General features: G+C 36.2%; 1 protein-coding gene and 1 long non-coding RNA gene across 3 annotated transcripts; one reads left to right on the top strand and one right to left on the bottom strand.

Annotated features, from left to right (window-relative positions):
- Positions 1-3,088: 3,088 nt before the first annotated feature.
- LOC103142046 (methylenetetrahydrofolate dehydrogenase (NADP+ dependent) 2 like) lies at positions 3,089-19,953 on the bottom strand. Of its 2 annotated transcripts, XM_007557906.2 has the most exons (9): positions 19,403-19,953; positions 14,999-15,103; positions 14,234-14,418; positions 13,197-13,319; positions 12,377-12,529; positions 10,930-11,037; positions 6,817-6,909; positions 3,742-3,867; positions 3,089-3,608 (listed from the first exon to the last, which is right to left on the bottom strand). In XM_007557906.2, the coding sequence occupies exons 1-9, from the start codon at positions 19,408-19,410 to the stop codon at positions 3,493-3,495; spliced, it is 1,017 nt and encodes a 338-aa protein (XP_007557968.1). In that variant the 5' UTR covers positions 19,411-19,953; the 3' UTR covers positions 3,089-3,492. The 2 variants fall into 2 exon arrangements, with proteins under 2 accessions (XP_007557968.1, XP_007557967.1); XM_007557905.2 differs by lacking the exon at positions 19,403-19,953 and having other exon boundaries at positions 14,999-16,263.
- A 4,328-nt stretch (positions 19,954-24,281) lies between these two features.
- Positions 24,282-25,107, top strand: LOC107836854 (uncharacterized). The gene is made up of 2 exons (XR_001662824.1): positions 24,282-24,482; positions 24,894-25,107. It is a non-coding gene; the product is annotated as an uncharacterized LOC107836854 (long non-coding RNA).
- The last annotated feature ends 972 nt before the right edge of the window (positions 25,108-26,079 follow it).

The following is a 26,079-nucleotide window of genomic DNA, read 5'->3' on the forward strand; positions in this document are numbered from 1 at the left end:
GCCAAACTGGGCCCCTTAGTAGCAATTATGACTAAACAGCCCAGCCGTCCTGGTCGTATACATCCCGTTGTGACCACAGTGTACCCACTTTCTGTTAGCTACAATGCATCACGTCTCCACTGACGTTTCATGGAAGTGATACCGAGAGTGATATTAAGGGGAAAACAATGAAACTGGGTGTGACCCGTTTCCATACTCTCCCCTTGATTTCACTCTGTCAATTTTGCCGTCGAGACCGTTTGTTGCTACATAACAACCTGAAGCTATTTTTTTTTGTGAAAAAAAAAACAAAAAAACTAGTGTTTTCTTGAGATGACAAGACAAATCTAGCTTGGCTGTTTCAAGTAAACAAAAGCTTGATTCACAAGTCTGAGAAATAAACACATCACAGTTCTTGTAGGTTAAGTTCTTCAGGGCTTTTGTGGTTGAGAGAAAAAAATATTTTTCTGGCACCCAGTTTTCACTGAAGAGAGGAGATAAGCTAAACCTTCCCTGTTGCATTCCATTGAGGTTTTACAGTTTTAAAAAGCATAACTTCAATTGCAATGTTTTTTTATTATTATTTTTGCCAGTATCCTCTCCAAGTCTAGAAAATGTGTGCCAACTATTACAAGCTAAACCTCTTAAACCACAGGGAAACACAATTACATCTAGAAGCAGTGTAATTATCTGTTGTAATACAGATAGAGTTACAATATTTATTACACCTCATTTGGAGATATTTTGGAGACATTTTTTGATTAAGCCATCCTTAAACCAGCTCTAAATTATAAAAGATAGGTCACGATCCTCAGAGAGAAAGTCAGGAAACAGATGAATAATTCCCAGACTGGTTTCCATTTTCCAGTATTGTGAAACCATACAATTATCTCCAGGGTGGGTCATCCTTTTTGTGGTAACTGAATTTTCTTCAGAACTTCCTTAAATCATATTTTTTTATGATGCAGGTAGCAACTTAAATTGCATTTTTAACATGCTTGTTGGTCCTGTTTTAACTTGTCTAGAATAAAGTCAAACAATAGTTATGATCTGCATGTTGCCGATTCTGTGCCAGTTAATTTGTATTTGAAAAGAAATAAGGTGGGACTTATTTACACTGTGCACAGGTATTAAGTAAGTGACTATCTGGTCCATTTCATCAATTTTTTACACATATTTTCTGGAGAAACTTCAGTGCTGAATGGATTTAAGCATAGCAGGTGATGTGTATTTGTGTTATGAGGTAGAGGTTGGCCCATCGAGGACAATACCATATATCAAGATGATGTATATTTATCAGGCAGTTTCTTTTCTTTGGGCAAAATGGGCCAAAAAAATAGATTGAACTGACTCTAAAAAGTCAAAAATTGCCAAGTCTCCCAGATGGATGCAGCACTTTAGAAATTGCTAAGATATTGGGGTATGATCACAGAACCATCCAACTTTTTGTTGCAAGTAGTCAGTCTGGGTCAAAGGAAACAGGTTGAGAAAAAAAAATGGAGGCAAATTAACTGAAAAAGATTTAAGAAGAATCAAGTGTGAAACTACCAGGAACCCATCATCTTTCAGTTCTGTCATATTCTGTAACTGCAACCTGTCTGGAGAAACTAGAAGTACAAGGTGTTCAGTTTTCATAGACATGGCCAAGAAAAGACAGGCTGAAACCTGACCAACGCTGAATACGACACATAAACTGAGCCAATCTGAGGACAGATTTTTCAAAAAAACTGATGGATGAGAGCAACTCTTGATGGGACTATGGGTGGATCAGTAAGGAGAACAAATTTACACTTTGTTTCAGACAGCAGGAAGGTGTAGGTGGGACGTTGATATGAGCTATTAAATATGCCTGGACCTCCAGGCTTAAGGTGAATGAAAACAGTCCACCTCTCTGAACAGTGACTGCAAGGCTGTGATTGCTATTGAACAAAAAGTTGCCAACATATCAAGAAACTGACAGAAATGGAAGAAAATAAGGAAAATTAAGGTGGAGATTTTGGTCACAAATGTGTTGTCGTTTGTTGTTTATTGGAAAGTTTTTTTAGTTGTTCATTTATAATTCTGACTTAAATTGATGCATATTAAACACCGAGATGGAAAAATGCCTTCATTTGGTTGCACTTGCATTATAGTTCTGCACAAGTACAGTCACCCACTAATTGTCCAAATACAGATATACTCCTAAAAAAGTCAAAACCTCACATTTGTTTTCTTAAACATTCATGTTGGAGGTTAATAACATTTTAGATTAACAGAGCACTCCGGTTGATGATGAATAAAAATAATCCTTAAAAAGACGGTTGCCTACTTAATGTGTACACAGTGTAAGGACAAAGGCAGCAAATGTTGCACACAGACTAGTTATGGTGTTTTTCTGTCTACAAGTTGTAAAAAGATAGATTGGCCCAGAAATTGCTCTATATAGATTTATAATTCAGATTTTTGTCATAGATCTGTTTGCTGTACTCCATATTTGTCATCAATACTTCCCGTGCCGTTTTAGAATCGTGGTCTGCCTGTAGTTTTAGCAGGAAGTGAACAAAGCTGTTCAGTCTCCGTTGGTCACGTTTCCCAATATTGAACTAACATTAACAGCTGCTTCATTCAGCTTGGCTCTTCTCTCTTTGCAGTGGAGGATGGATGTCTACAACACAGACAAGTTCCAGTAAGTTTCTTCCTGTCGAACTGGTGCACTACATATGTCACAGGCAGACGTTAGCAAATGGGTAAAATTTAAAATCCCAACACAGTCCACACCTCCAGAAAGCAACTGTTTCTCAAGAGCCCAGACACTCTGGACAAAGCAAATAGTGTAGGATAAGGGGCTGAATATTACCAGGTTGGCACATCTTAACAAATGTCAAAAAGTAAAACAGAAAGAGCAAAAATAATTACCACTGTTCAGCATCCAAAGCCAGAGGGAATGTTTCCCCCAACAAGCAAAGCCTCAACCAAAATAAATGATGAGCAAAAGTCTATAAAAACAAAAATAGAACTAATATCATAGAGATACTCTGCTGCCACCATGAGTAGCACAATATTAGTTAATACCTAGAATATAAAACCTGGGTGTGTTTTGACTAAAAAAAAAAAGTTTGCATCCAATGAGTCCAATTATACAGAAATTTAATACTGATAATGGAAAAACAAACCCATTGACATGACACTGACTGAAACCCACTTTTATTATGACTTCTTTCTTGCTAATTTCTAAGCATATTCAATAAATCAAAACACTGCAGTAGAAAAAATATTAATCTAACATGTAGAAAAGCAAAATCTGAATTGCAATAATAAAATAAATAATAAATATGGAAGTAAACATGGTACATATCAAGTAGGTTTCCAGGCAAGTATGAAATCTTGAGGTCAAAACTGTTGAAATAAAAGTGTGTAATTGTTCAGCAGAAGGGTTCGTTTTTGAGTGTGTGCTGAAATGTATGCAGGTTATCGCATGTTCCTATGCTTTTACCTCTCTGCAATGCAAACTAAAATGAAGGGTGTATACTTTTTTTAATGCATCAGTGCATTTCTGGCAGCAGTCACAGTGTTTTTCATGAGCATGGCAACAGTCATTGGACCCACACCTCCGGGAACAGGTGTTATGAAACCTGCTTTCTCCTTCACTCCTAAAACAAATATCAGAAACATGATACGGTGTTAAGCAATGCTCTTTATTCATCAGGAAATGCAGGTGATGTGCAGGTATTAAGATATTTCCTCTGCTGAGGCAATCTTGGCAAGATTTATTGCTCGTTTTACCCTCAAAATCCACATCCCCGATGAGCCGGACTTTCCCTGTGTGCTGGTCCAGGTTGCGATTTATGCCGACGTCAATAACTGCTGCACCCTTTTTCACCATGTCTGCTGTGATCAGACCTGGAACACCTGACCAAAGGGGGAACAAAAAGGCATATTTATCAATAAAAAGGAATAAAAACTTTTTATTCTTTCTTTCTGTCATGAGAACTTCGCATTCACAATACATCAGCATTAAGATCGGTAACGGCAGATACTAATCACTTTTTAACATATCAGTATTGGTCTCATAAATAAAACTGGGTCAATATTAATAATCAATAATGTTTTATTCAAGTTTGTGTTTTAGGAGTTGAAAGGTGTTGTCCAAGTGGGAATTGTTTGGGCAGGTGACGGTGATGGAGCGCAGAGGAGCATGTCAGTGTCAAGGAGTTTTTTTGTTTATTTTCTTTTCTTTTTTATTATTTATTTAACACTGATTATCAATATTAGCCCAGTTTTTCACATTGGTACATCCTTACTGAGAATTTGTGAGGAAAAACTCAGACTTAGGGAGGGGAGTATGAATTAGGCACAAGAATATAAATTAGTGAAGTAGTTCACCAAATATCTTCAAAAACTTCTAATGAAATTATATTGAAGTAATATATATTTAGTGTTCACCATTTCTTTATTTTGAAACTCAGTCAAAGGATTTATTAGTCCAATCCCTCATTAAGTAAATCTATACAGCAACCTCTACTCTGCTAAAATGTGCAAAAGATTTTTATATATAAAAAATGTATCTTTTATGGTACAATCTCCAAATTAATGTTTTGAAACATAATGTACAACAGAACATTTATTTAATAAAAAGAAATACATATTTTTATATCCTTAGTGCCACATTTATATCCCCAGATAACTCTAGAGACCTCCGTCTCTGTTCCCCATTATTCAACCTTCTCCTCAGGTTTCCCCAAATATTTTTCTCTATTATCTTTACTTTTGAGGACTGAGAAGGTCATTGAGGAATAACAATTTGTGTCTAGTGATGCATTTTTGAGTCGATTCAGCCATGTAGTTGGATCATTATACTGCTACTCCCAATGTAGGCATCTCTTTTCAGCTCTATAGCAGACGTCACCATTTTATTTTTTTAATGTGATCTAATATGAGCTCATTATCCCACATCCTTAAAGTTTCCAAGGAATTTGAGACAATAACCACTTAACATGTAAATATGGTTTTAATGGTTTCTATGGACTATAGTTGATCCTCAATGCTGTAATGTCCTAACTATGAACTTTGGAGTTTTTTTTTTATGTCCCTTACCATCAGGGATTGGTTCCTTCTTTTAAGCTCCATCAACACTCTACAGTGGTACTAAGAGCTATTTTTGTTTCTTAAATTGGAAAAGCTTTGTAAATATCAAACTACATTTTCAAAGAATCTATTTGGCGTGTGAAATAATCCAGTTAAATTTCCCAACCAAAGTAATAGCAACTTAAAAATGCATTGGGAGTATACATATTGAGTGAGATTAAAAAAGAAAAAAATATATTTATAATGAAACAGATATAATGTATATCTCACAAACATAAACTTAACTGAAAGGTTCATCTTTTCGTCAAGAAGGGAAACAAATCCTTTAACGTCGTTGGTTATGGGGCATTGGTTACACTTCGTCACTGGGAGTGTAACCTGGCACCCCCAACGGCATTTCTACAGTTTTACAAATGATTAATACTTTTACATTCCAACCCTATAAGACCACCTTGTTTTTCATAAAGAGGAATAGAGGTGAGAACAAAACAATTATCTGGAAATTTCCACATTTGCGATGCAGACTTGAACAAGAACTATTCAAGTAAGGACTAGTAAGCCTTTTTCATAATCTTTCCTTTTTCTTGGAACAACACCAGCCTGCATAATTCCTTTTAGGCAAATTCAAAGAGTCTAAGGGATTAAGGAGTGTTCAGCTGAATCTAAACCTGTTTAGGTAGAAGAATTATAAATGGAGAATGGATTCTGGCACAGTAAACAATTTGCATCCCTATGAAAATGAAGTAAATAAAAATGTTTGGTTGCATATAATATCCAGTTTAAAAAAATTATAAGCCCCAAATATTTAACAAACTGCTTCCCAAACTGCATTTATAGTATATCTAATATATTTCTGTAAGCAAAGTGTATTTATATTAACACTTTTCACTGACAAAATCACAAAGAACATCACAGCGAAATGAAGACTGAAAATAAAATGACCAAAATCCACAAATAAAATAAATTAACAAATAAAAGTATGAAAACAGAAAATAAAAATCACAAACAACAAACTAAAAGAAACATTCAAGTCTAACTGATGGCTTGAACGTGTGAAAGTGACTCAATCTGTTCTTTGAAAAGTAAATGAACTCAGTACTCTGATTACTTTTTACAGTTTTTATCAATTACAGCAATACATGTTTATGAATTTTACTCAGATTTTGTAAAATCTGACCCATTCTATTATAACTCTACCTTTATTGTCAACTGAGACTTTGGAGCCACAAGTGGCTCTTTAGACCTTACACAAAGGTTGTCTTATATTTTTAGATACTACAACTACAACTATATATTTTTACTTAAAATAACTTTTTAAAACTCTCCAGGATACTGGACAAAAAGAGTTATATTAAAATTAAATTAAGAGTATTTTTATTGAGCATCGTCTTAGGCAATGAATTTAGATGAAAACAGGATTTGATGAGATACTATATATATATATATAGACTAGAAAATATGTGAAATCTGTATTTATTTTCTAGTCTACAGAAAAACTAAACCTGAGTCTATAGAAAAACTGACCTAAAAACTAAACTATTCATGGATATATTCTATTAGCGTTACCTTTGATTTTTTGTTGTTAAATCCAAAAGTATGGGTAGGAATTATTGCATTTAGTAAAAATTGGACTAATAGTACTTCCATTTCCTCAGTTACCATCCAATTCCAACTTACTACCATTTTGTAGCCATTAACAAACACTTAGCTGAACTATGAAGATAAAAAGTAAACAATCTCTCTCTCTTTCTCTGTCTGTTAGACTTTAATTACCTGCCGCTGCAATGATGATGTCAGCCAGGATAGTTAGTTTTTTCAGCTGATCCCTTGGTGTACATCTGTGAGCGATCGTCACTGTGGCATCACCTGAGAGGCAAAGAGGAGCTTTTAGGTTGAATTAAGCAACAAAAATAAACAGTTTTTTGTATCTAATGCAGGGTAATTGTTCTTTGTTTTACGTAAATTTAAATTAGTGAATATGGGAATGGAAACTCGGATTTATCCTTCACAGTGCTAAGATGCTAACATTGCAAGAACATTACACTGAGAATAGGGCAGAACTCTAAAACTTAGTAAAAACCACATTTATTGTCAATGCCATAAAATACTTATGTTTTCACAAATTTTATAGATCTCAAAAACGGCACGTACGCCACTGAATCCAAGTTTCTTCACTATAGTGTGTGGCCCTTGTGACTAAGGAAGTCTTAGAAAGAAAAAAATAGAATGTGTCACACTGGAACATTTTTGGGCAAGATAAAGAAAATGATGTAAGGTACAACAAGTCCCAGCACATCGAACCTCCGGGTCGCATTACGGATGAACTTTTTATCTGACTTTTAAAACATGCATTGTGGGGCCACATCAGTTTATACAGTCATGCTGTAGGAATTTTGCTTATTCAAATGTCATTGCAAGAGCTTAGTATGCAAAACAAGCGCACAGGTTGAGCTTCAGTTTCATCAGTAATAAAACGTATATTATGAATTGGTAAATATCTAATAATAATAATTCAAATGGTAAAAATAATATTAAGATGAATGTGACAAATTTGTTCGAGAGTTAATGACAAATCAGGACTAAAAATTGCACTAAAGATCAGATCTTATTAATGGCTGAGGATACAGTAAATGCCTATCTGGGGATGGGTGATGCGACAACGTTGAACACTGACGGATTAAAAAATGTTGATCAATTAAAGCAAAGAGATTATGAGCGCTGTGCATTGCAGTTCTATGCCCATGCTCTTATGCATAAGATTTGTTTCCTTCAACTTAAGAAAATAGCTATTATATAGAGAGGTGTTTGGAGAGAGACAGGAGTGCTTAAACTCCCATCAATAATTAATGATCACCTAAAACGCCACCTGAAGTTTATTGTTTTGAATTTGCTTTCTCTTATGCTGGGTCCCCATTTTATTCATTTATTTTGCTCTTCGTTCTTTATATAATTATCAATTATCAATTTTGGTCAGGAAAATGAACATAACTATTGTAAACCCTATACAATTAAAAAGGGAAAAACTTTAACAAACTTTAATCTTTTATAAATACTTTATTAAAAGTATTTAGTCTGCACAAGATGACACTCAGACAGGAAGTAAAACCGTCAACTAAAAACAAAGCTGTGCCACAATTTGATATATTTGCAAGAGGAATATTTTACTATGACACAATGGTAAATACACCATTGAATGTGTCACAGTCAAATACTATGATAAAGTCAATATTATCCATTGACTATACGGATGATTTATTGTCACATTGATCAAAGGGATCAATGTGATGGGATGGGATTAAAAATCCCATCTTGGTCTCTAACTTAATATTAAGTAGAGATAAAATAGAATACTTAACAGTTCCACAGGTACTGCCACAGTGCAGAATAACTTTGCCATATTTTGATTTATAATCACTTTGTATGTACATGATAGTTAGCTGGAACAAAAAATGGTTCAAACAGCAAACCTAACAATCCAGTGCATATGCTCACGTTTCTCATAACTAGAACAAAGAAACGATTCTGATTCATTGATAATATTTCAGAGCCTATGATAGTATTTTTCTTTTCTCTGCTATATGACAATAATTGCCCATTCCTAATGGATCCTGCGTCTTAGTCCATACAAAGGTATCAATAGCCTTTGCACACAACTAACTAATTGAAACTTTTTGTGATGCATTTGTATCTTTCATTTATATCCTGGACGAATTTTCTAAAACTTGAACAAAGTTGTGGTATAAAGGTGTTGGAACACCTTTACAACTTGATCAGCGATCTATTTAGGCACAGTCAGGATGTTGCTGTTGCATTGTGAAGTTTACATCAACTTTATGGTCACCTGCTGTGAACAGTGTGCTTGACCTTTTATTGTTGGTAATTCTGAGTTTCTTTTCCAAATTAAGAGTCAATCTAGCACAGACCTGCCAACTGAAAAACACATATTGTTTCTGATATATATTAGGAGGATATATATTATGGAGGGTGAGTAAATGTTTCAAGTCTCCTGGATCATTGGCTGTTCTGTCTGAACTGTTCCTATTCCTGCTGGTCTGTTTTTATAAAACTGAATTAACCACAAAGAAAAAAAAATGAAACTGTTAAAGGAAGAGCTAAAGATTTTTGCTCCTGTAACTGATAAAAACTACGGAAAAGTAATATGTGGGGATAACCTTTAAGCCGCCTACACTGATTGCTAGGGTTTCACACAAGTCTGAAGGCGTGGGGGAAACCAGGAGCTCACGGCTGCACATGCTGTGAAGTTCAACTGGAATTTTACATATCCTTTCATCTGAAAAGGGTTGAACCACATAAACAAGTTCTCACAGAGTCTTGTGTTTCCAGATACCTGTTTTGCAGTGACACATAGATAAACTCTCATGCAACTGACAAACAGCTGTACCAATGACAAAAAAAACAACAGATTTTTAACAATGAAATAATCATACAAGATATAATAGTATGGTAAAATTGTCTTGTTCCACTGGCTGATTATTTCACTTATAACTAGTACTTTTTCCATCAAAATTAAAAAATTATTTACCTAAAACATGCCATTTCCTGCTAAAAGTTACTGGTGTAAGGGGTGTTTTTTGGCACACTTTGGATGCCATAGAACCAACTACCATCAGCTAAATCCAACAAGCCATGGAAGTATTATTATCTATGAGTATATATGTTTTGATTGATCATTCCAACATGATAATGTACCATGTCACAAACTTGAATTCTTCTGAAAATGATTCCGACTTAACTGAACTATAACAGCTTCTACAGTCACCAGATCTGAATCTAACAGAACACCTCTGGGATGTAGCAGAACAGCAGATTTGCATCATAAATTCAGCCAACAATGTTGCATCAACAGTGTGAAGCCGTCATGCTGATATGGATCCCAGGTTTTCGAGGAATGTTTCAGAAACATTGCTGAATTTATAGCAAAAAGAATTGAATTAGTTTCAAAAACGGGGCTCAATCTGACTTTTTTTAATGAAGTGCCCAGTAAAAGTGTATAGATTTTTAATAAAATGTGATGGTATGAGTACAGTCTTTGTGTGTTTCAGTTAACTTTTTCAGACCAGCACTGGAAATTACCAAGTAACCCATTTTACAGAATGTGTCTACATTTTTTAAAAGGGCATGAATCATGAAAGAAAAGCAGCAGTTAGAAATAAATCTCAAAACTGTTTGTTCAAAAACTGGTAAAACTGGTAAGAAACTTGTTTTCTATACTGGTTTCTTCCGCTCTATGGATTCTTGGAAACTGAAAGCTGGAATTAGCTAAAGGATTTCTGATTGGCTGGGACTGCCACAGACAGGCTGTACATCATTTGCTTTACACATGTAAAGAAATGTGACTCCCTAAAGCCCTTTATTTCCTTTTTTGTAATTTCTTAAAGGAGTTCAGAAACCACAGCTTACTGCAGTCTTTTATTATACTGCTTGGCATGTGTATTGCACCTTGAGTCTCTTTATCGTGTCATATTGCTGAACTTTGACAGTTAAAGTAAATCTTGTTGCTTAATGCAGACAACACCTTTTGAAATCCGTTTCTTCCTTCCTGCACCCATATAAGGACTGGATCCGTTTCCCAGTGGTGCACGGAACCAAATGTTTTGCCCTGATTAAGGCTTTCACACTCCCTTCTTTGTATCCAGCAGGAGACGCATCAGCATTTTTTTTTTCTTTTTGATTAAAAAAAAAAGGCAGGGAGTCATTGAAGTGTACATTCATATCCTGACAGAAGCTTAAAACATCAAATATCCTTTAGGGAAAACCAGGATGGTGCAACTTGAATTTTCTATGAAGATGTTTGTCATATTATTGGACTGACCAACTCAGATTGGTGGTACAGATAAAAGAATGAATGCAAATCACTTAGCTTACCTCCAGGGCGTTCATGGTTGCGATCTGTATGCAGCAACATAGCAATAGGCATTCCAACATTTTTGGAGCGACCAGCAACCAAGACATTCTTTCCCACTGTCTCAATTCCTGCGTAAACACATTCCCAGGAAAGAAAGCAACATTTTTTCTTAAAAATCATCCTGATCTTAAAGATACACCGATATTTTGTTGCAAATTTTTATGTCAGGTTGCCTTTTGAACTGGAGGGTTGCACAAACAAGTTTCGTGTAACTTTGTCCTTTTCGAAACATTGTATTTAGGTTGAATACTATAACAGTGTAGCTTTGTTTGATATTAAAATGATGTAGCATTAAACTCCACAAGAAAGCCAAAAAAACCTTAGGGTTCAGAGGTTAGATGGAGATTTTTTTTTTTTTTTTGCTTTTGTAACTTCTGCCACAAGCAAACAGCTGCAGACTGAAGCCCAGGGACTCAGTTATTTGAAGAACAAAAGGGTAAACCTTAAATCCATACAATTTATGTCAATTAAAAGTGCTGATCACACTAGAAATGTGTTGCTCTTAATCAACACATCATAAATTAGGTTGGCAGAGCTCTAGATAAAAGAACATCTCAAAAATAATATCACTGATTGTTTATAAAATGAATGTCTAATTTCTTTATTCTCATAAGTTGCTATTCCAAAATGTACAATAAAAACATCAAGAAATTCTTTCATACCTTTAAAGTTTTTTTTTTCTTTCCCTTCATTTATATTTTTACCGCCAATTTCTTGCAGCAGATAGAAACCTGCATTTTACGCAATGCTTTTCACCTCCCATCAGTGACGTTCTGTGAAGCAACAGTTACCTGAACTGAACTTTACTGGTCAACAGCCAAGTTTGACTGGAGGTTTTGCTTTTTATGGGCACAACCACCAAACATTCTTTCTGAGTTTGTTGTTGGTGCAAGAAAAAATTCCACCATTTCATTTATTTATTTAAATTGAAGGGCTATAATTAAGTTAATGAAAAAAAGTGACTCTAATACTGTGATCACACATGATGTTTTATTTTTTTTCCAACTGATCAAGCCATTTTTCTTTAAATAAATGATCTAAAAGATAAACTAGGTGACATGGTTGTCTGGCTATTACTGTGCCAATTCTAATATGGCACATCCGTACTATGACGTGCATATTGGAGAGACTATAACACAGAATAAAACTGACACAGCATTTATTAAACTCAACACAAAAAGAAACTAAAAAAAAACCCATCCATTTATTAAAGGACCAAACATGATCAGAATTATGAAGAGTTTACAGTACATGTTATGGTTACTAGCAGCACTAGCAGCAAGGAATGGTTATATTACCATGAGAACTAGTAGATCTTTACTGCCCTCTAGAGGATCATTTGTTCAGAACAAGTACAAGTAAAAATGAAAAAGACATACGTGAGATTTAGAACCGTTCCTGGTTTACCTGCTCTTTTGATCATCTCCCAGACCGCTGCAGGCGTCGCAGGTACCATCGATCTCTGGTCCAGGCACAACTTTCCAATGTTCACAATATGGAAACCGTCAACATCCTTCTCTGGAGCGATTGCATTACACACAGCTCGCTCGTTGATGTGCTCTGAAGAACAGAGTGAAACAAAATACATATGATTACATTAAACCTAAATACTTATTCATTATTATTATTAGTTTGTGCTACTTTTTTTAAAAAAAAAAACATGCTTTTCATTCATTAATTTACTTAACTATTACTAAACCGACCTATGTGTCTGATAAAGGTAAAATTAAATTGCAAGTTAATTGCAACAGTATAAAAAGCAACAAAAGATGGGGTGTTGCTTAAATGTAAAAATGCTAGTTATCACTTTATTTGATCTTAAGTGATCAAATAAGTCCAAAAGGAGTGTTAAAGCATTTTTTTTTTTATTAGAACAGAATATACTTTATTGATCCCCAAAGGAAAATTGCTTATATGTTGACAAGCTACTCCATCCAAGGTGTTAAATATTAGTAAATACAAATATAGCCACAAGTGATGTAAAACTGATACAAAAATTATGTACGCAACAGTAATTTAAACATAAATAAAAACATAATAATAATAATAATAATAATAAGAAGAAGAATTAACATGGACATGTTAATCTTTCAACACAAGCTGCAACACAGTTAAAGCTTTTAATTGCTCTTTTTACATATATCTAACTATACATATATGTATAGTTTGCACTAAAGTCGCCTCTTAACATGGGTAACTAAATCTCCAAAGGGTTCTGTTTGCTTACCTGGAAGTGGCAGCTGCACCAGGAGACCGCTGACCCTCCAGTCACGGTTCATCTCATCAATCAGCTCCAGCAACTCCTCCTGGGAAACCGAGCTGGGCCGAACCACTGTGTCACTGGAAATACCTGGAGATTGTCAAATACAACACTATGAGCAATAATCAATGTATTTTTAAATGCAGTAGTCCTGTTTTTATGATCTGAAATTTATACATTATAAAATATGTTTGCAAAACAAAGAAAAACTAATTTCTTAGTTTTTCTTAATTTGTATGTTCACATAAGGCTGACGTACACATGCATCTCAAAAGAGCATTGAAAAGTTAATTTGATTCAGCAATTAGATTCTAAGAGGGAAACTCAAATATTACAGAGATTCAAGAACATAGCAATACACATGAAATATTAATTTCTGTTTCTTTAATGATACTAGATCGCAACAAATCAAAGCCCAAATATTTCAAGAATTCGTTTTGTTTTTGTTTGTTCTGTTTTTGTTTTTTTTATTTGTCCATGTACTGCAGTACAAGCCCACAATATCTGGTGATGTAGAGATTTATTTAAACCTCCAAATAGGTACTTTTTGAGCCCAGGTAAGACACTTCTTATGGGCTGTCACAAGAAATGGGACAGAAGCACCAACTCCTGGCACATTCCACAAACTGTGAATCTCTGACAAACTCTTGGATGTTTTTTTTTTTCTTTCTTTCAACTAAATTTTTGAAGACTATGTTTGGACTCACCAGATTCTTTCACAATGATCTTCTGTGGTTGATGCATGATGTGTAGCCAGTAACATAATCATTATATGACATTTGTGAGACACATATCCCTTCTCTATTGGTCTTGTTTATTATTTTAACATTATAAAGAAAAAATAAACATATTCTGTGTGTAAAGATCCTGCATAATATTTCACTATCGGTATTTGAACTGAATTACAGAAATAGTGTATTCAAACTTAATGAGATGCATGTGCATGACTGCACCGTACACACTGAGGAAAGTGTTGAGAAAGACACACACTGCTCATATCTGACCCAGGATGGTGGCTGCCCGGGTCTTGTTCTTAACATAGGTATGACTGGCTGGGTCATCTCCGACTAAGATGACGCCAAGATGGGGTCTCATGTTGCCATGAGCGACTAGCTCTTCCACATCACGCTGGATTTCTCTGTGAATCTGACGGGCCAACTCTGTTCCTGAAATCACCACAGCACTGTGCCTGGAGAAGTTTGTAGTAAAGAAAAGAAAGAATTTATTTTTTGAGAAGCAACTGGAATAAAACTGTGTTCTAAAAAAATATATATGCATATTTAGAATACATATTTTTCTTTTTTGAGAGAAAAGACTCTGAAGATTGAAACAATTCCTACTAACTGACTATGAAAGTGTAAACTGATCTTAGTCATTTTCCATGGATATGGATATATATGGGTGGGATTTAAACGTAAAGTAACTAATCAGTGCAGGATAAACGGACACACAGACTTATACAAACGCTTTATCTGTCCTTCGGCAATGTCACTGAGTAACCGATAAAAATGGAATAGTGAGCGTGAACATGATTAGTAAACACTCGTTTCTAAGTAAGTTTGTTTTGTTTTGTTTTTTTTCCACATGCCGTTTAACGCCCATTTACCTTGCGCCCTCTACCGGTTACAGTGAGCACTGCCGTCAGTTACAATCCTTCCTCTCACATCTGACGTACTCGCATTGCTTCCACCGGTGCCGAAACGCCGCTCTCCATCCCTTCCATTTATTTCAACAAAACATGGCACTACTTTCAGTGTGACAGCGTTTACCTTCTCGCAGAGTGGTACAGATGCCTCCTTTGACTCTCGTACTTTCTGTGCATCCGCAGTTTGGCACGGCAACAGTGAAAGTGTGCAGTTAACGGTGAGCAAATCCTGAAGGAGGAGCGTAGAGGTGAAATAGAAGCCGCCATATTTGTGCGTGTGTACGTCGTGCGTGTGTACGTGCGTGCACAAAAGGGGATGGGTAATATAATATAGGTTCTATTTGAATCATCATGTTCTACATACAGTATGTTTTTGATTTTTAGTAAGAAGAGGAGTTTTGATGTTTAACCACCAAATAACATTTATGTAAAAAGGTATAAAAGTTATCAAATATAATCTAACATAAAAATCTGTTTTGAAGGCAGAGCAAACAAAAAAGTATATTTCAGTAATGAAAAAAAATACTGACAATAATTTCTTCCTGCGAGATCATATTGCTTGAAGCAACCATATACATGTAACCCTAAATGTGGTTTGAATGTAAAATAGTAGTGAAGACAAAAAGTAGAAAAACAATAGAAACACTTAGACCAAGTGTGAACAAAAAACTATTCAGCTTTAGTCTTTTTTAAAGTCTCAATCACAGTTGTATCTCTTGCTTCAATTGTGATTGCAATGTTTTTATTTTAAACCATTGAAATAAAAATAATTCCCAGAGGACATTCTAGAATGGTAGTTTGTTTTTTAATAGTCAAAAGTGTGTTTCCTAATCAAACCTTAATATTGGGAGCACAACATTAAAGAGTATTTTCTAAATGAAGCACCAATACATAAAATGTATTATGTCAAACTGGTGTAATTGGAGGCATTTAGTCCTTGTTGCACCTTTAGATAGTTGTATTTTTAAATTAGCCTGTAGTTTGTACATGATTCTCCAGATTAATTGGATACTCTAAGGGTGCTACACTAATTTGCCACAAGATGGCAGCAAATGTTTGTTTTAGTAAGGATAGAATAGCAATATTCTTTATTGTCTCAGAATCATGAAATGTATGTGCAAAAGTGACAGGAAATCAAAGAAAATAGACTCACAAAAATAGAATGCATTATATGTAAAAACAGAATAAACAAAACAAATGAAATGGTGTAAATAAAAAATAATAATTGTGTCACACCTGATAATTTGGGAGCAGAAAAGGCATACGTCTGTTCTTTCTACGATTCAAGATATTTTTGATGTGAAATATGAACCAAATAGTTACTTAAAACTGATTAAAGAAATCCACAGTTTTTTTTTCAATTGAAGTATAAAAATACCATTTACATTAAAGTGCAAAAGTTTTTGAAAATATTTATGAAGATGAATAATTTGTATGAGAATAAAAATTAAGATATGGTTGTAAAAAAGAAAAAGGAATGATCAGTTATCAGTCATACTGTACAGCAAATTCACATGGATTTACAATTATAGAAAATTGGTGGCTTTTAGGAGTAAGATAGTCATTATTGGTGAAAACTCTGGTATGATTTTATGTATTTATCTTTGGAAGTAAATCTTTACACCATCACAACACTTTCTTGTAGCTCAAATCACAGATACTTTTAACTTTCAGATTTATACATTAAATATGTGCAAATGTTGACATGAAAACATGATTCTATTCTTATTTTCCTATAAACATTAACATAAACCCTGCCTACCTCATTACATCCATTCTAGAGGTCATGCAAACATTAGCCAATATTTTCCAGCACATATGCAATAACGTGTCGCTGTTAAGTTTTAATGTTGTTGTGCTGCTCCCTATATGTTCAGTGCACGGTTGTAAACTAACATGTAGCAGTTACTCAGCTCTAACTGTTTTAAGTTTAACAACCAGTCTCACAGATGTGTGCATAATGCAGCACGCCATTGTTAAAAAGTAAAAGAAAAACAAAAGAAAGGACAAAGAATTTTGTAAAAACTGTTGGTGTCTCAATATTAGACACCAGAGGTTTCTAATGTATTTAAGTACCAGGCTTTGCAACAAAAAAAACAAAAACCAAAAAAGGTAAATGGACAAGATTTTGAGTCTTGTTTGTTTTTAGAAGTTCATATCACTTAGTTCTGGTTGAAAACAAGTTATTGATTTTAAAGACTGTGGAACACATGACACATTTAGAGTAAAGGTTTGTTTGAGTGGTAGGAGTGGTGCTAGAAATCTTGGTAAACACCACACCCAGACCAGGCCTGCCTGGACATGAATACATATACATAGAAACCAATTTGCAGATTTTAGTACATACATGTTTGGTAGGCAAATCTATATGCTGGTTACATAACTCAAAACACATGCACACACCTCAAAATTACTTTTGATTTTCCAGTATCAAACAAACTCCGCTGTAAATGTTACAATAGTGATCTGGACCTCAGAAGGATAGAGACAAAGTAAAAATAAAGTCAATCAGGTTGATATAGCTGTGATGTAGCTGTGATATTTGTTGTGCAACTGTGAGACTGCTGACTGTACATCTGAAGCACAGGATGCTGACCCTTCGGTTCTGAGCTACGCCTGATGCAGCAGCATATATGCAGTCTAACCTCTGAGCTAAACCTGACGGCTTCGGGTAGGTTAGATGTTTTTGCAGTATGAACAGTATGATGCCGCAATTACTGCACTTATACACCAGAGCAAAGCAATTCATGCACACGTATAAGACAAAAACTTGGCAGTGATGCCAGAAATGTATTACTTTACATGAGGTTTGGATATTTTATTTCCTTAAAAAGAAATTATTTTTGAACTACTCCTGTGTTTACTAAAAAAATATTTAGCTGACATTCATATTTGTGTAACAATTTATGACCCCCCCCCCAAAAAAAAAGAAAGTTAAAACAGGAAATCTAAAGTGGGGTGAATACCTTGTCACTGTATGATAAAACAACCCATATGGAAACAGCCTTACCTGCTGAAACATTTTCATAATTAGATCTGTGTAGGTATTTACCCTTTAATTTTTGTATGTTTTTCCTCATTTTGATCTGAGAAAAAGTTCCACAAAGCCAGAATATTCAGCAACAATTAATCATGTCTAAACGCATCTGATTTTTTAAATATTTTAGCAGCAAAGTAGAAGAGTTAACTAAACATCTGGTTTTGCTTGCAGATGTCAATTAAGCTGGGTATAGACTCTGTTGAATACTATTGTATATTCTACAGTTAGAAGATTTCACAATATTAAGAAATTCAACTTAATGTCTTATAGCTGTGACTTAAAAAAAATATGGCTTTAATGTGTGTGTACCTGGACAAACTGTCAGAGTATTAAGTTGTTCTGGTCTTTAACAGTAATTTACTGGTGCAGTCATGCCTCAACAAGTTTCAATAAGTGAAAGGAGAAAATCTGTTTCAGGTCAGACTTAATTGTGCTAACTTGATCTCATAAAGGGTTTTACAACCCTTCTTGGAAGAGAAAATTCAAAACAAGAATTGGCACAAATGGATTACTGTTTGTTTTCTGTTTCGGTTATTAGGCATTTTGATTAAACGGAGAAATCTTGTTGAAGTTTAAGCTCATTTAATTGCCCTAAAACGCACCCCTCCTTCTTCGCTCCCACCCACTGTTGTTGACTGGCGCGGACGGTTACAAAACATTTACGCCTTAAACACTGGTAGCCTCTACCAGTATTATTAGATCCTGGTGTTGTGCCGAGAAACGCATGCCTACCGAGAATTACATGCCCAGTCGCGGGAACGCGCATTGTTCTAAAAACTCTCGTAGATTGATGAGAAAATATGACCGAAGAGACAACTTTTGTAACATTATTATGTTTCTTAACCATGAAAGCCCTAAAACGGCGGGTTTTATTTCAGAGATGAACTGAAATAGATACGGTTTTGACACCTTTATTGAGACATACGAGTCGAACAGTTTCTGATGAATATGGCTAATGGTTTGCTATTGCTGGGCTTCAGATGACGTAGCATCGAAGTCAGGAAGTAAATGCAGCCCGTTTACTTCTGTTGATCAAAATGCCTACAGTTGTTCTAACCGTTCTATAATAGAGAGAAAGGTAAACGTTATTTTTATGTTTCGAAGGTAGTTCGAAACACAAGGTAGTCACAAGGGAGTTGATTTTAAAAACTTACCGATAAAAAGACGAGAAAAATGGATCAACAATCTACGGCTAAAAACACAAGGTGCAAAAGCTAACAATGCCAGAGTTTGTAGCGCCACTTTCTCACAGGAACGATCGCATTGTTTAAATTGTATTTCAGATATTTTATTGGACAGTTACTTAGAAGGACAACCATTAAATGTAAGGTAAGATATTTTATTTTTACTCCCTGGCGTGGTAGTCCCCAGAGTGCTAACTTTGTTAGCATCTAGCTCAGTGCTGAGTCCCGGACAGAAAATATGTTTATCCAGCAGGACTTTGATGCGAAAGAAAAAAAAAAGCTGAATAAATTAAATTTAACTTACCCAGCCATACAGTCGGTCAGTCAAGTGAGCTGTGACTATTCCCCACATGGTTCGTGCCTGGGCATTATTTGTGTCCAGACACAAACATGGGGTTTCTGTAGATCACAGGGAATAGTTGACCCAAATTGGACCTGAATCCAGCGTTCTACAACTCAACGTTACCATACAACTCCAGCATGCAAGCCAGCAATTCCCCGCCTTTTCTTTTCTTTCATGTGTTAAGCTACACCCTAATAGCTTAACGCATGACAAACCAGAGGTCCATTATGTAGAAAATTTTATATTACAGTTTAAGTTAGCCAGAACTGTTCATTATCTTAAAAGTTCTACTCATGCAAAATAGCATCAGATTAATGGCAATGTGATTAGTTGGCCACCACTTTCATATTGATATTTATGTTTACATCCAAAAACAGGACATAAAGTAACGTATTCAATATCTTGGTAGATTGTGAGGATTTGGTTTTCTGTGTGTCAATTTAGTTCCTGTGTTGTCTCGGCTGCCCTTGATTGCTCCCAGCTGTGTCTCTTGTTCCCTGATTATCCCTTGTGTATTTAATCCCACCTGTGTTCTCTGCTCCTTGTTGGATCCTGGTCGTGTCTGTCGTTGACTAGTTCTGTTCCAGTTGCTACCAGTGTGAGTTCCTTGCCTAAATGCTCATCTGTGCTGCCTGGACTTTTTGTGCCCTTTTTTTATCACCATTAAAACCATCATTTACTCTGCAACCTGGGTCCACCGTGTCCATCCTTACAATCACCAAAACGACAAATCATGACATAGATAAAGCTATCTATCTAAAGATAAAGATGTATGTGGAAAGAGAGAGCACAGTAGACATTAAAGTTATATAAATTGACAGTACATAGAAAACATAAGTAGTCCTAGTCAAGTACAAATTTTTGTTGACAACAGCACATTAAGAGCAAACACACCACATGAAACATCATCTTGCTGGATGGCATGTTGGACTGTTTCACATTTCCACCTTGATACTTTCATCCCTTTGCTTCTCATAAATGTGCTTGGTGAGAGGATAAAATGTTAAATTAACATTCTACTGAACCAATTATTGCATTTTTGATAATAAAACATTTTTTCTTGTTTTACTCACCTTACTGCCTCCAATGGTGACTTTAACAATCCCCACAATTACTTTGAATTTTTCTGGATCAATCTAAGAAAAAAAAAGACAAGTAGAAAAATAATTACAACACTTTATAAACCACAAACGGATGTCATCAGATGTCATTTAAATTTTAAAAAGCCTTCCACACAAACCTTTAACCTGGGACTTTTTTTGAGCCAAACCCGTGACATTTCAAAGCTGTCATTTAGCGTGGCTTGTTGCTGTTGATTCCAATTAAAGTTGTTGACCATGAGATGAAGGTAGGCATTAATAAACTGAAAAGAAAGATTCATGTTTTAAAAGAACAAGTTTAATGCATAGCTCCATCTATCCATCCATTCATCCATCCATCGTCTTAAGTTTTATTGAAATTAAGGTACCTCACTCTCCAGCTCTTGTCCAGGACAAATTCTGGCAAAGTCCCAGCAAAGTAATTTATATGGTCCTATCTTTGACAGGAGGACATGGGTGCCTTTATGTGTTCATCTCCATACTTTGTTTAAAACTAAGAAATAAATGTTAGAAATAAATACAGAAGTACATTTAAAATATTATGCCAATGTAGACATTTTATAATTACACATTTTATCTAAAAGTTTGAAAATATCAAAACACACATTCTACCTCTGAATTGCTGGGCTTCAGATGACGTAGCATCGACATCACCCAATGCAGATGGAGGGCCGGAAGTAAATGGAGCCCATTTATTTCTGTTGATCCAGCATTAAAATGTTTAAACTCTGTGTTCTGTGCGGTTGTTCCAACGGTTCTAATAGAGAGAAAGATAAACGTTATTTTCGTATTTTTAAGGTAGTTGGTCACAAGGGAGTTAATTTTAAAAAATAGGAAAAAAGTGGATCAACAATCTACAGCTAGAAACAGGAGGTGCGGAAACTAACACCAGAGTTTGCAGCTCTCACCTTCTAACATGTAAGATTGCATCATTTAAATTGTATTTTCAGATGTCTTTTTGGACAGTTATTTAGAAAGACAAGCATTCATATGTAAGATAAGATGTACTATTTTTACGCCCTAGCGTGGTTGTCCTCATAGTGCTAATGTTGTTAGCAGCTAGTTCAGTGCCAAGTCACGGACAGAAAATATGTTTATTCAGTAGGACTTTCATGCTAAAAAAAAAGAAAAAAAAGTTAAATAAATTAAATATAACCTACCCTACCCAGCCATACAGTCACCATGAGCTGTGACTATTCCCCCACATGCTTCGTGTCTGGCCACCAAGTATATTCGTGTCCAGACACGAACATATCTACATGTACATCTAGATCGTGTTAATAGTTGACCTACATTAAACCTGAATCCAGCGTCCTACAATGATTCAACATTAACATACAACTCCAGCATTAGCTAAATAAATGATTTACCAGGAGATCCAAGCACATAGAAATAACATAGGTTAGTTCGTTGTTAGCAATAGCATTGTTATCATAGACTAATTACTTAAAATAGCACAATTCACTACTCACCTGGCAGAAACAAGTCCATAGCCATCTAAAGCTTTTTTTTATTCTAAAGACTTGACCCAATTGGAAACTAAATGATTGTATTCTCCAGGCTTTTGAAAACTTTCTTCTGACTCGTGGTATAATATGAGGTCTGCGGCTCCAGGTAGTCATGTGAATTGCCTAGACACCGGATAAATCCTCAAGATTATAAGAGAAGTCTTTTTTACCGAGATAATACGGATCATATTTTTTCCAGATGCCTCATCTGTTCCAGTCTATTTAGGGAATTGGCGTACTTGTTGTGATAAATTTGGCTTTGTTTTGAACCGGAGAAATCCACTTCCGGCCCTCCATCTGAATTTTGCGCGTCATCTGGGTGACGTGTCTGAAACCCAGCAATAGATTATGCAAGGTCAACGTAATTTCTACATGACATAATACCTGTTGAAATCGTGTCAGATAAGGTGGTTGTAGGGGTTGTAGGAGCCGAGGTGGTTGAAGGGACTGTAGGAGCCGAGGTGGTTGAAGGGACTGTAGGAGCCGAGGTGGTTGAAGGGACTGTAGGAGCCGAGGTGGTTGAAGGGACTGTAGGAGCTGAATCGATTGGAAGGACTGGAGCCGAGGTGGTTGGATGCAACTGTCGGAGCCGAGTTGGCTGGAGGGACTGTAGGAGCCGATGCGGTAGGAAGAACTGTAGGAACTGAGGCGGCTGGAGGGACTGTATAAGCCGAGGCAGTTGGAAGGAATGGAGCCGAGGCGGTTTTAAGAAATGGAGCCGAGGCGGCTGTAGGGAGTGGAGCCGAGGCGGCTTGAGAGACTGTAGGAGCTGAGGTGGTTGGAAGGGCTGGAGGAGCTGATGTCTGGGCTCCTGTTTTTGGTATTGTTATCTTGTGTGGAATTTGTGGCTTTTGTAGTTTAAAGTGTTTTAGGTGATTGATGTTGATGTTTTTATACAGTGCTCCATTGTCTGCAATAAGGTCAGCATTCTTTCCCTGGAGGGCTGAATGCTGATCAATGGTCCAAGAAAGTTGGACTCCAACTTACCCCCTTTTCTTTGTTGACTTACATTTTGTCAACACCAACTGTTTCACACTTTCTGCTAGCTGAGTGCAAACTTTTCTCTGTCAAGGTTTGTGATCTGGTCACATTTTCCTTGATGAGATCTTTTATGGCATCCAGATGCTTTGCATTCAGTCACAGTCTCTTCCTCCATAAACTGTGGGGACTGTTGTTCTGTAACACACATCAATGGAAATGATATGTGATTATAATACAATTGAAACTTCACTTTTTAATGTTTAAAACCTCATATTTCTCAGGGATCTCAAATGGATACCGAGCTTCCCTTCCAAACATTAAAAAGAAAGATGAAAACTTTGTGGTCATTTGTTTTTTTGTCCTAAGTCCAAACATTACTGTGTCCAGATACTCGTCCTAAGTGTATGGTTTGGACCCCAAAAGTTTGTACAGAGATCTGAAAAGAAGCAGTTTAATATTGGCATTATAATATGATTTAACTTGTGAAATTGGGACTCTAATTGTAGATGAGTATCTGTTACCATTGGATAGTGCCGTTCATTCTTTCTTCCGAACCGTTTGTCTGTGGATGGTAGGGTGCGCAGAGACTCGTTTTAATCCCAAGTTTTTCACAGACGTTCTTCTTTGTCTGTCACAACCATAAAAAAAGCATAACTCAAAGAACTGCATGTCATATTTGAAAAACAGAAATGTTGATGGAATAAAACTTTACCGAATTCACAAACTCTGTGCCTTGGTCTGTTAGAATTCTTTTTGGTGCCTCAAATTGAAAGAGAAATTTAAGTATTTGTTTTGTGACCTCTTCTCCTGTTTTTGAGGTAATCAGGTATGCCTGTGTCCATTTGGTGTAATAGTCGGTCATCACACAGATGTATTGATTTCCACTTTCTGTGGCTTTCAGTCTCCCTTTTAGGTCCATTCCAAACAGCTCAAACGGTTGTGAAACCTGTATGGAAAGAGAGGAAAAAACATACAATAACAGATTGGATTTAAACATTTCATTTAGCATTATGTTATGGTTGTCAAAGTAGAGTAACAGACTATAGTCCTTTAATTGTTTTGTTACAACCAATACCTTTATTGGGGTGTGTTCAGCGGTGTCCTTTATTTTATGTCCTGCAGACTGGCAAACAGCACACTCTGATACGAGCAGAGGTGATAGCATTTGCAAATATATACGTGTATATGCACACACACACACACATATATATATATATATATATATATATATATATATATATGAGAAAAAGCAGTCAGAAGTACGATGAAATACATTTGTTGTTAAAGGGGAGGCTAAAAAAAACGTCCCCCTGACTGATAAGATTGAAGTATATTCGGTGAGAAAGAGGAGGATGACCAAAACATTAATGTCTTGGTGAAAGTGCATGAAAGGTCCGTCTGGGACGGACGCATGGTCTGGACAGCCATACAGAAACATCCATCTGTAAAAAGGTAAATTGATGCTTTAATTGCCTCCAAAGTCTCCAGATGTGGATCTTTATCTGCCGCCATCTTTACATTTCTCAATGTCTTCCATAATTCAAGAAAAAAATAAGCCAGAGTACAAGCGTGGGTACATTGGAACAAAATGACCTCACAGTGCAAAAAAAAATAAACACAGTGAATGGTATTCACATGGATCCATCACTGATTTACAGCAGTGTTAGTAGAAATCTATTAGAGATTAATATGTCTTCAGGTGGTAATAAAATGTGCATTCAGGGAAAATGTTGATCTATTCAACATTTTTTAAAACCTATGTCTTGCAGATATTAAAATATTTCATCCCACTATATGCTGTCACCATGCAATGACCAGACTGACTCCCTCCCCGCCCTCCTTCATCTCAAATCTGACATCCAGAGTAGCGCAGAAACGGACGGACGGCTCTTCCCCCTCCTTCTCCCGCAAACGCCCGGATGAGACCAGTAGCAGCAGGCGACATTCAGGGCACCATGGTCGCATGATTTGGCCGAGTCGAGAGGGTAATCAACCCGGGTCGAATTGGAGCGACAGAACCGTCAGCCACTGCTGGAATCTTGACATTTTCGACGCAGCCCACGTAGACGCTGTTCTGGGGAAAATACACGCAGAAGACAGACAGGCGTGGAGAAGTAGGAGGCGGATAGAGAACGGTGGCACATTTCTCCGCTTGCGGTGTCTTATTTCGTTGGTGAGTACATTTTGTTTAACGTTAGAAAACCCCGCTGGCCATGTGGATTTGTGCTTTCGGTGGGATTTCAGTCGCGGTTAGCGGCTCGTGTGTGCTTGGCGTCTGTGTGGGCTATATTTTAGGAAGGAAACGGGCCTGCTGAGTGTGAATACAGCGTTTAAATGCACACATTTAAATTAGCTGGCCACAACAACCACAGTGAGATATTACATTTCTCTGTTGCTTTTTCAAACTCCTCGCCATTTTTGCACGTTTAAGATAAAATAAGTGTCAATCTTTCATTTTCCTATAATTTCAGTGAAAAATGTTTCCAAATATGAGTGAATGGAGTTGCACGTGTGTTGACTCTACAGCTGACAATAGCACCAACTCGTTTTCCTTAATTTATAGCTTGTTCGGTGTATTTTAACGATTAAGAGAAGCTGCAAATTCCGACATAAGACGAAACCAAGCATCCAAGAGATGCATTCACCTCCTATCAAGTCAATTAGTTGTTTATCACTCGAGTTTATTTCCCTCTGTTGGGCTTTTCGGAGTAATCTTTGTTCTGGGCATGCGCACTAAGTGACGCCGATGTCTCCCCATTGCCCAATAATAGTAGTGACATAAGAGAAGACTGTTTAAGTGCCAGAAATGTGTGAGGAGACTTTCCCTTGATCTTTCTATCTTCCAAAACCGGAATGTTACTGTCTCAGTGTTTTAATAATGTCAGTTTGAATTGTTTTCGGGAGCTCCAACTTCACAGGCAAACAGGACATCATACGCAGTATAACAAGTTTGTCATCATTGCGTCTCAATATTTCAATGGCCATTTTCCTCGAAGCATATCCACACCCAGAGTACAGGGTTAGGTAAAGAATAGGCACGGGCCAGTTA

This window comes from Poecilia formosa, unplaced genomic scaffold (assembly GCF_000485575.1).
Source record: "Poecilia formosa unplaced genomic scaffold, Poecilia_formosa-5.1.2 Scaffold92, whole genome shotgun sequence".
Classification (NCBI taxonomy): domain Eukaryota; kingdom Metazoa; phylum Chordata; class Actinopteri; order Cyprinodontiformes; family Poeciliidae; genus Poecilia; species Poecilia formosa.

Bases quoted from the DNA above. Each gene is read 5' to 3' on its own strand.
- LOC103142046 (XM_007557905.2), bottom strand. From the start codon at position 15,141: ATGGCGGCTTCTATTTCACCTCTACGCTCCTCCTTCAGGATTTGCTCA. The intron at 11,038-12,376 runs GTAAACCAGGAA...GTGTTTACGCAG, and splicing joins GGAGATGATCAAAAGAGCAG to GAATTGAGACAGTGGGAAAG. The intron at 3,868-6,816 runs GTAATTAAAGTC...CCCTTTGGTCAG, and splicing joins CATCATCATTGCAGCGGCAG to GTGTTCCAGGTCTGATCACA.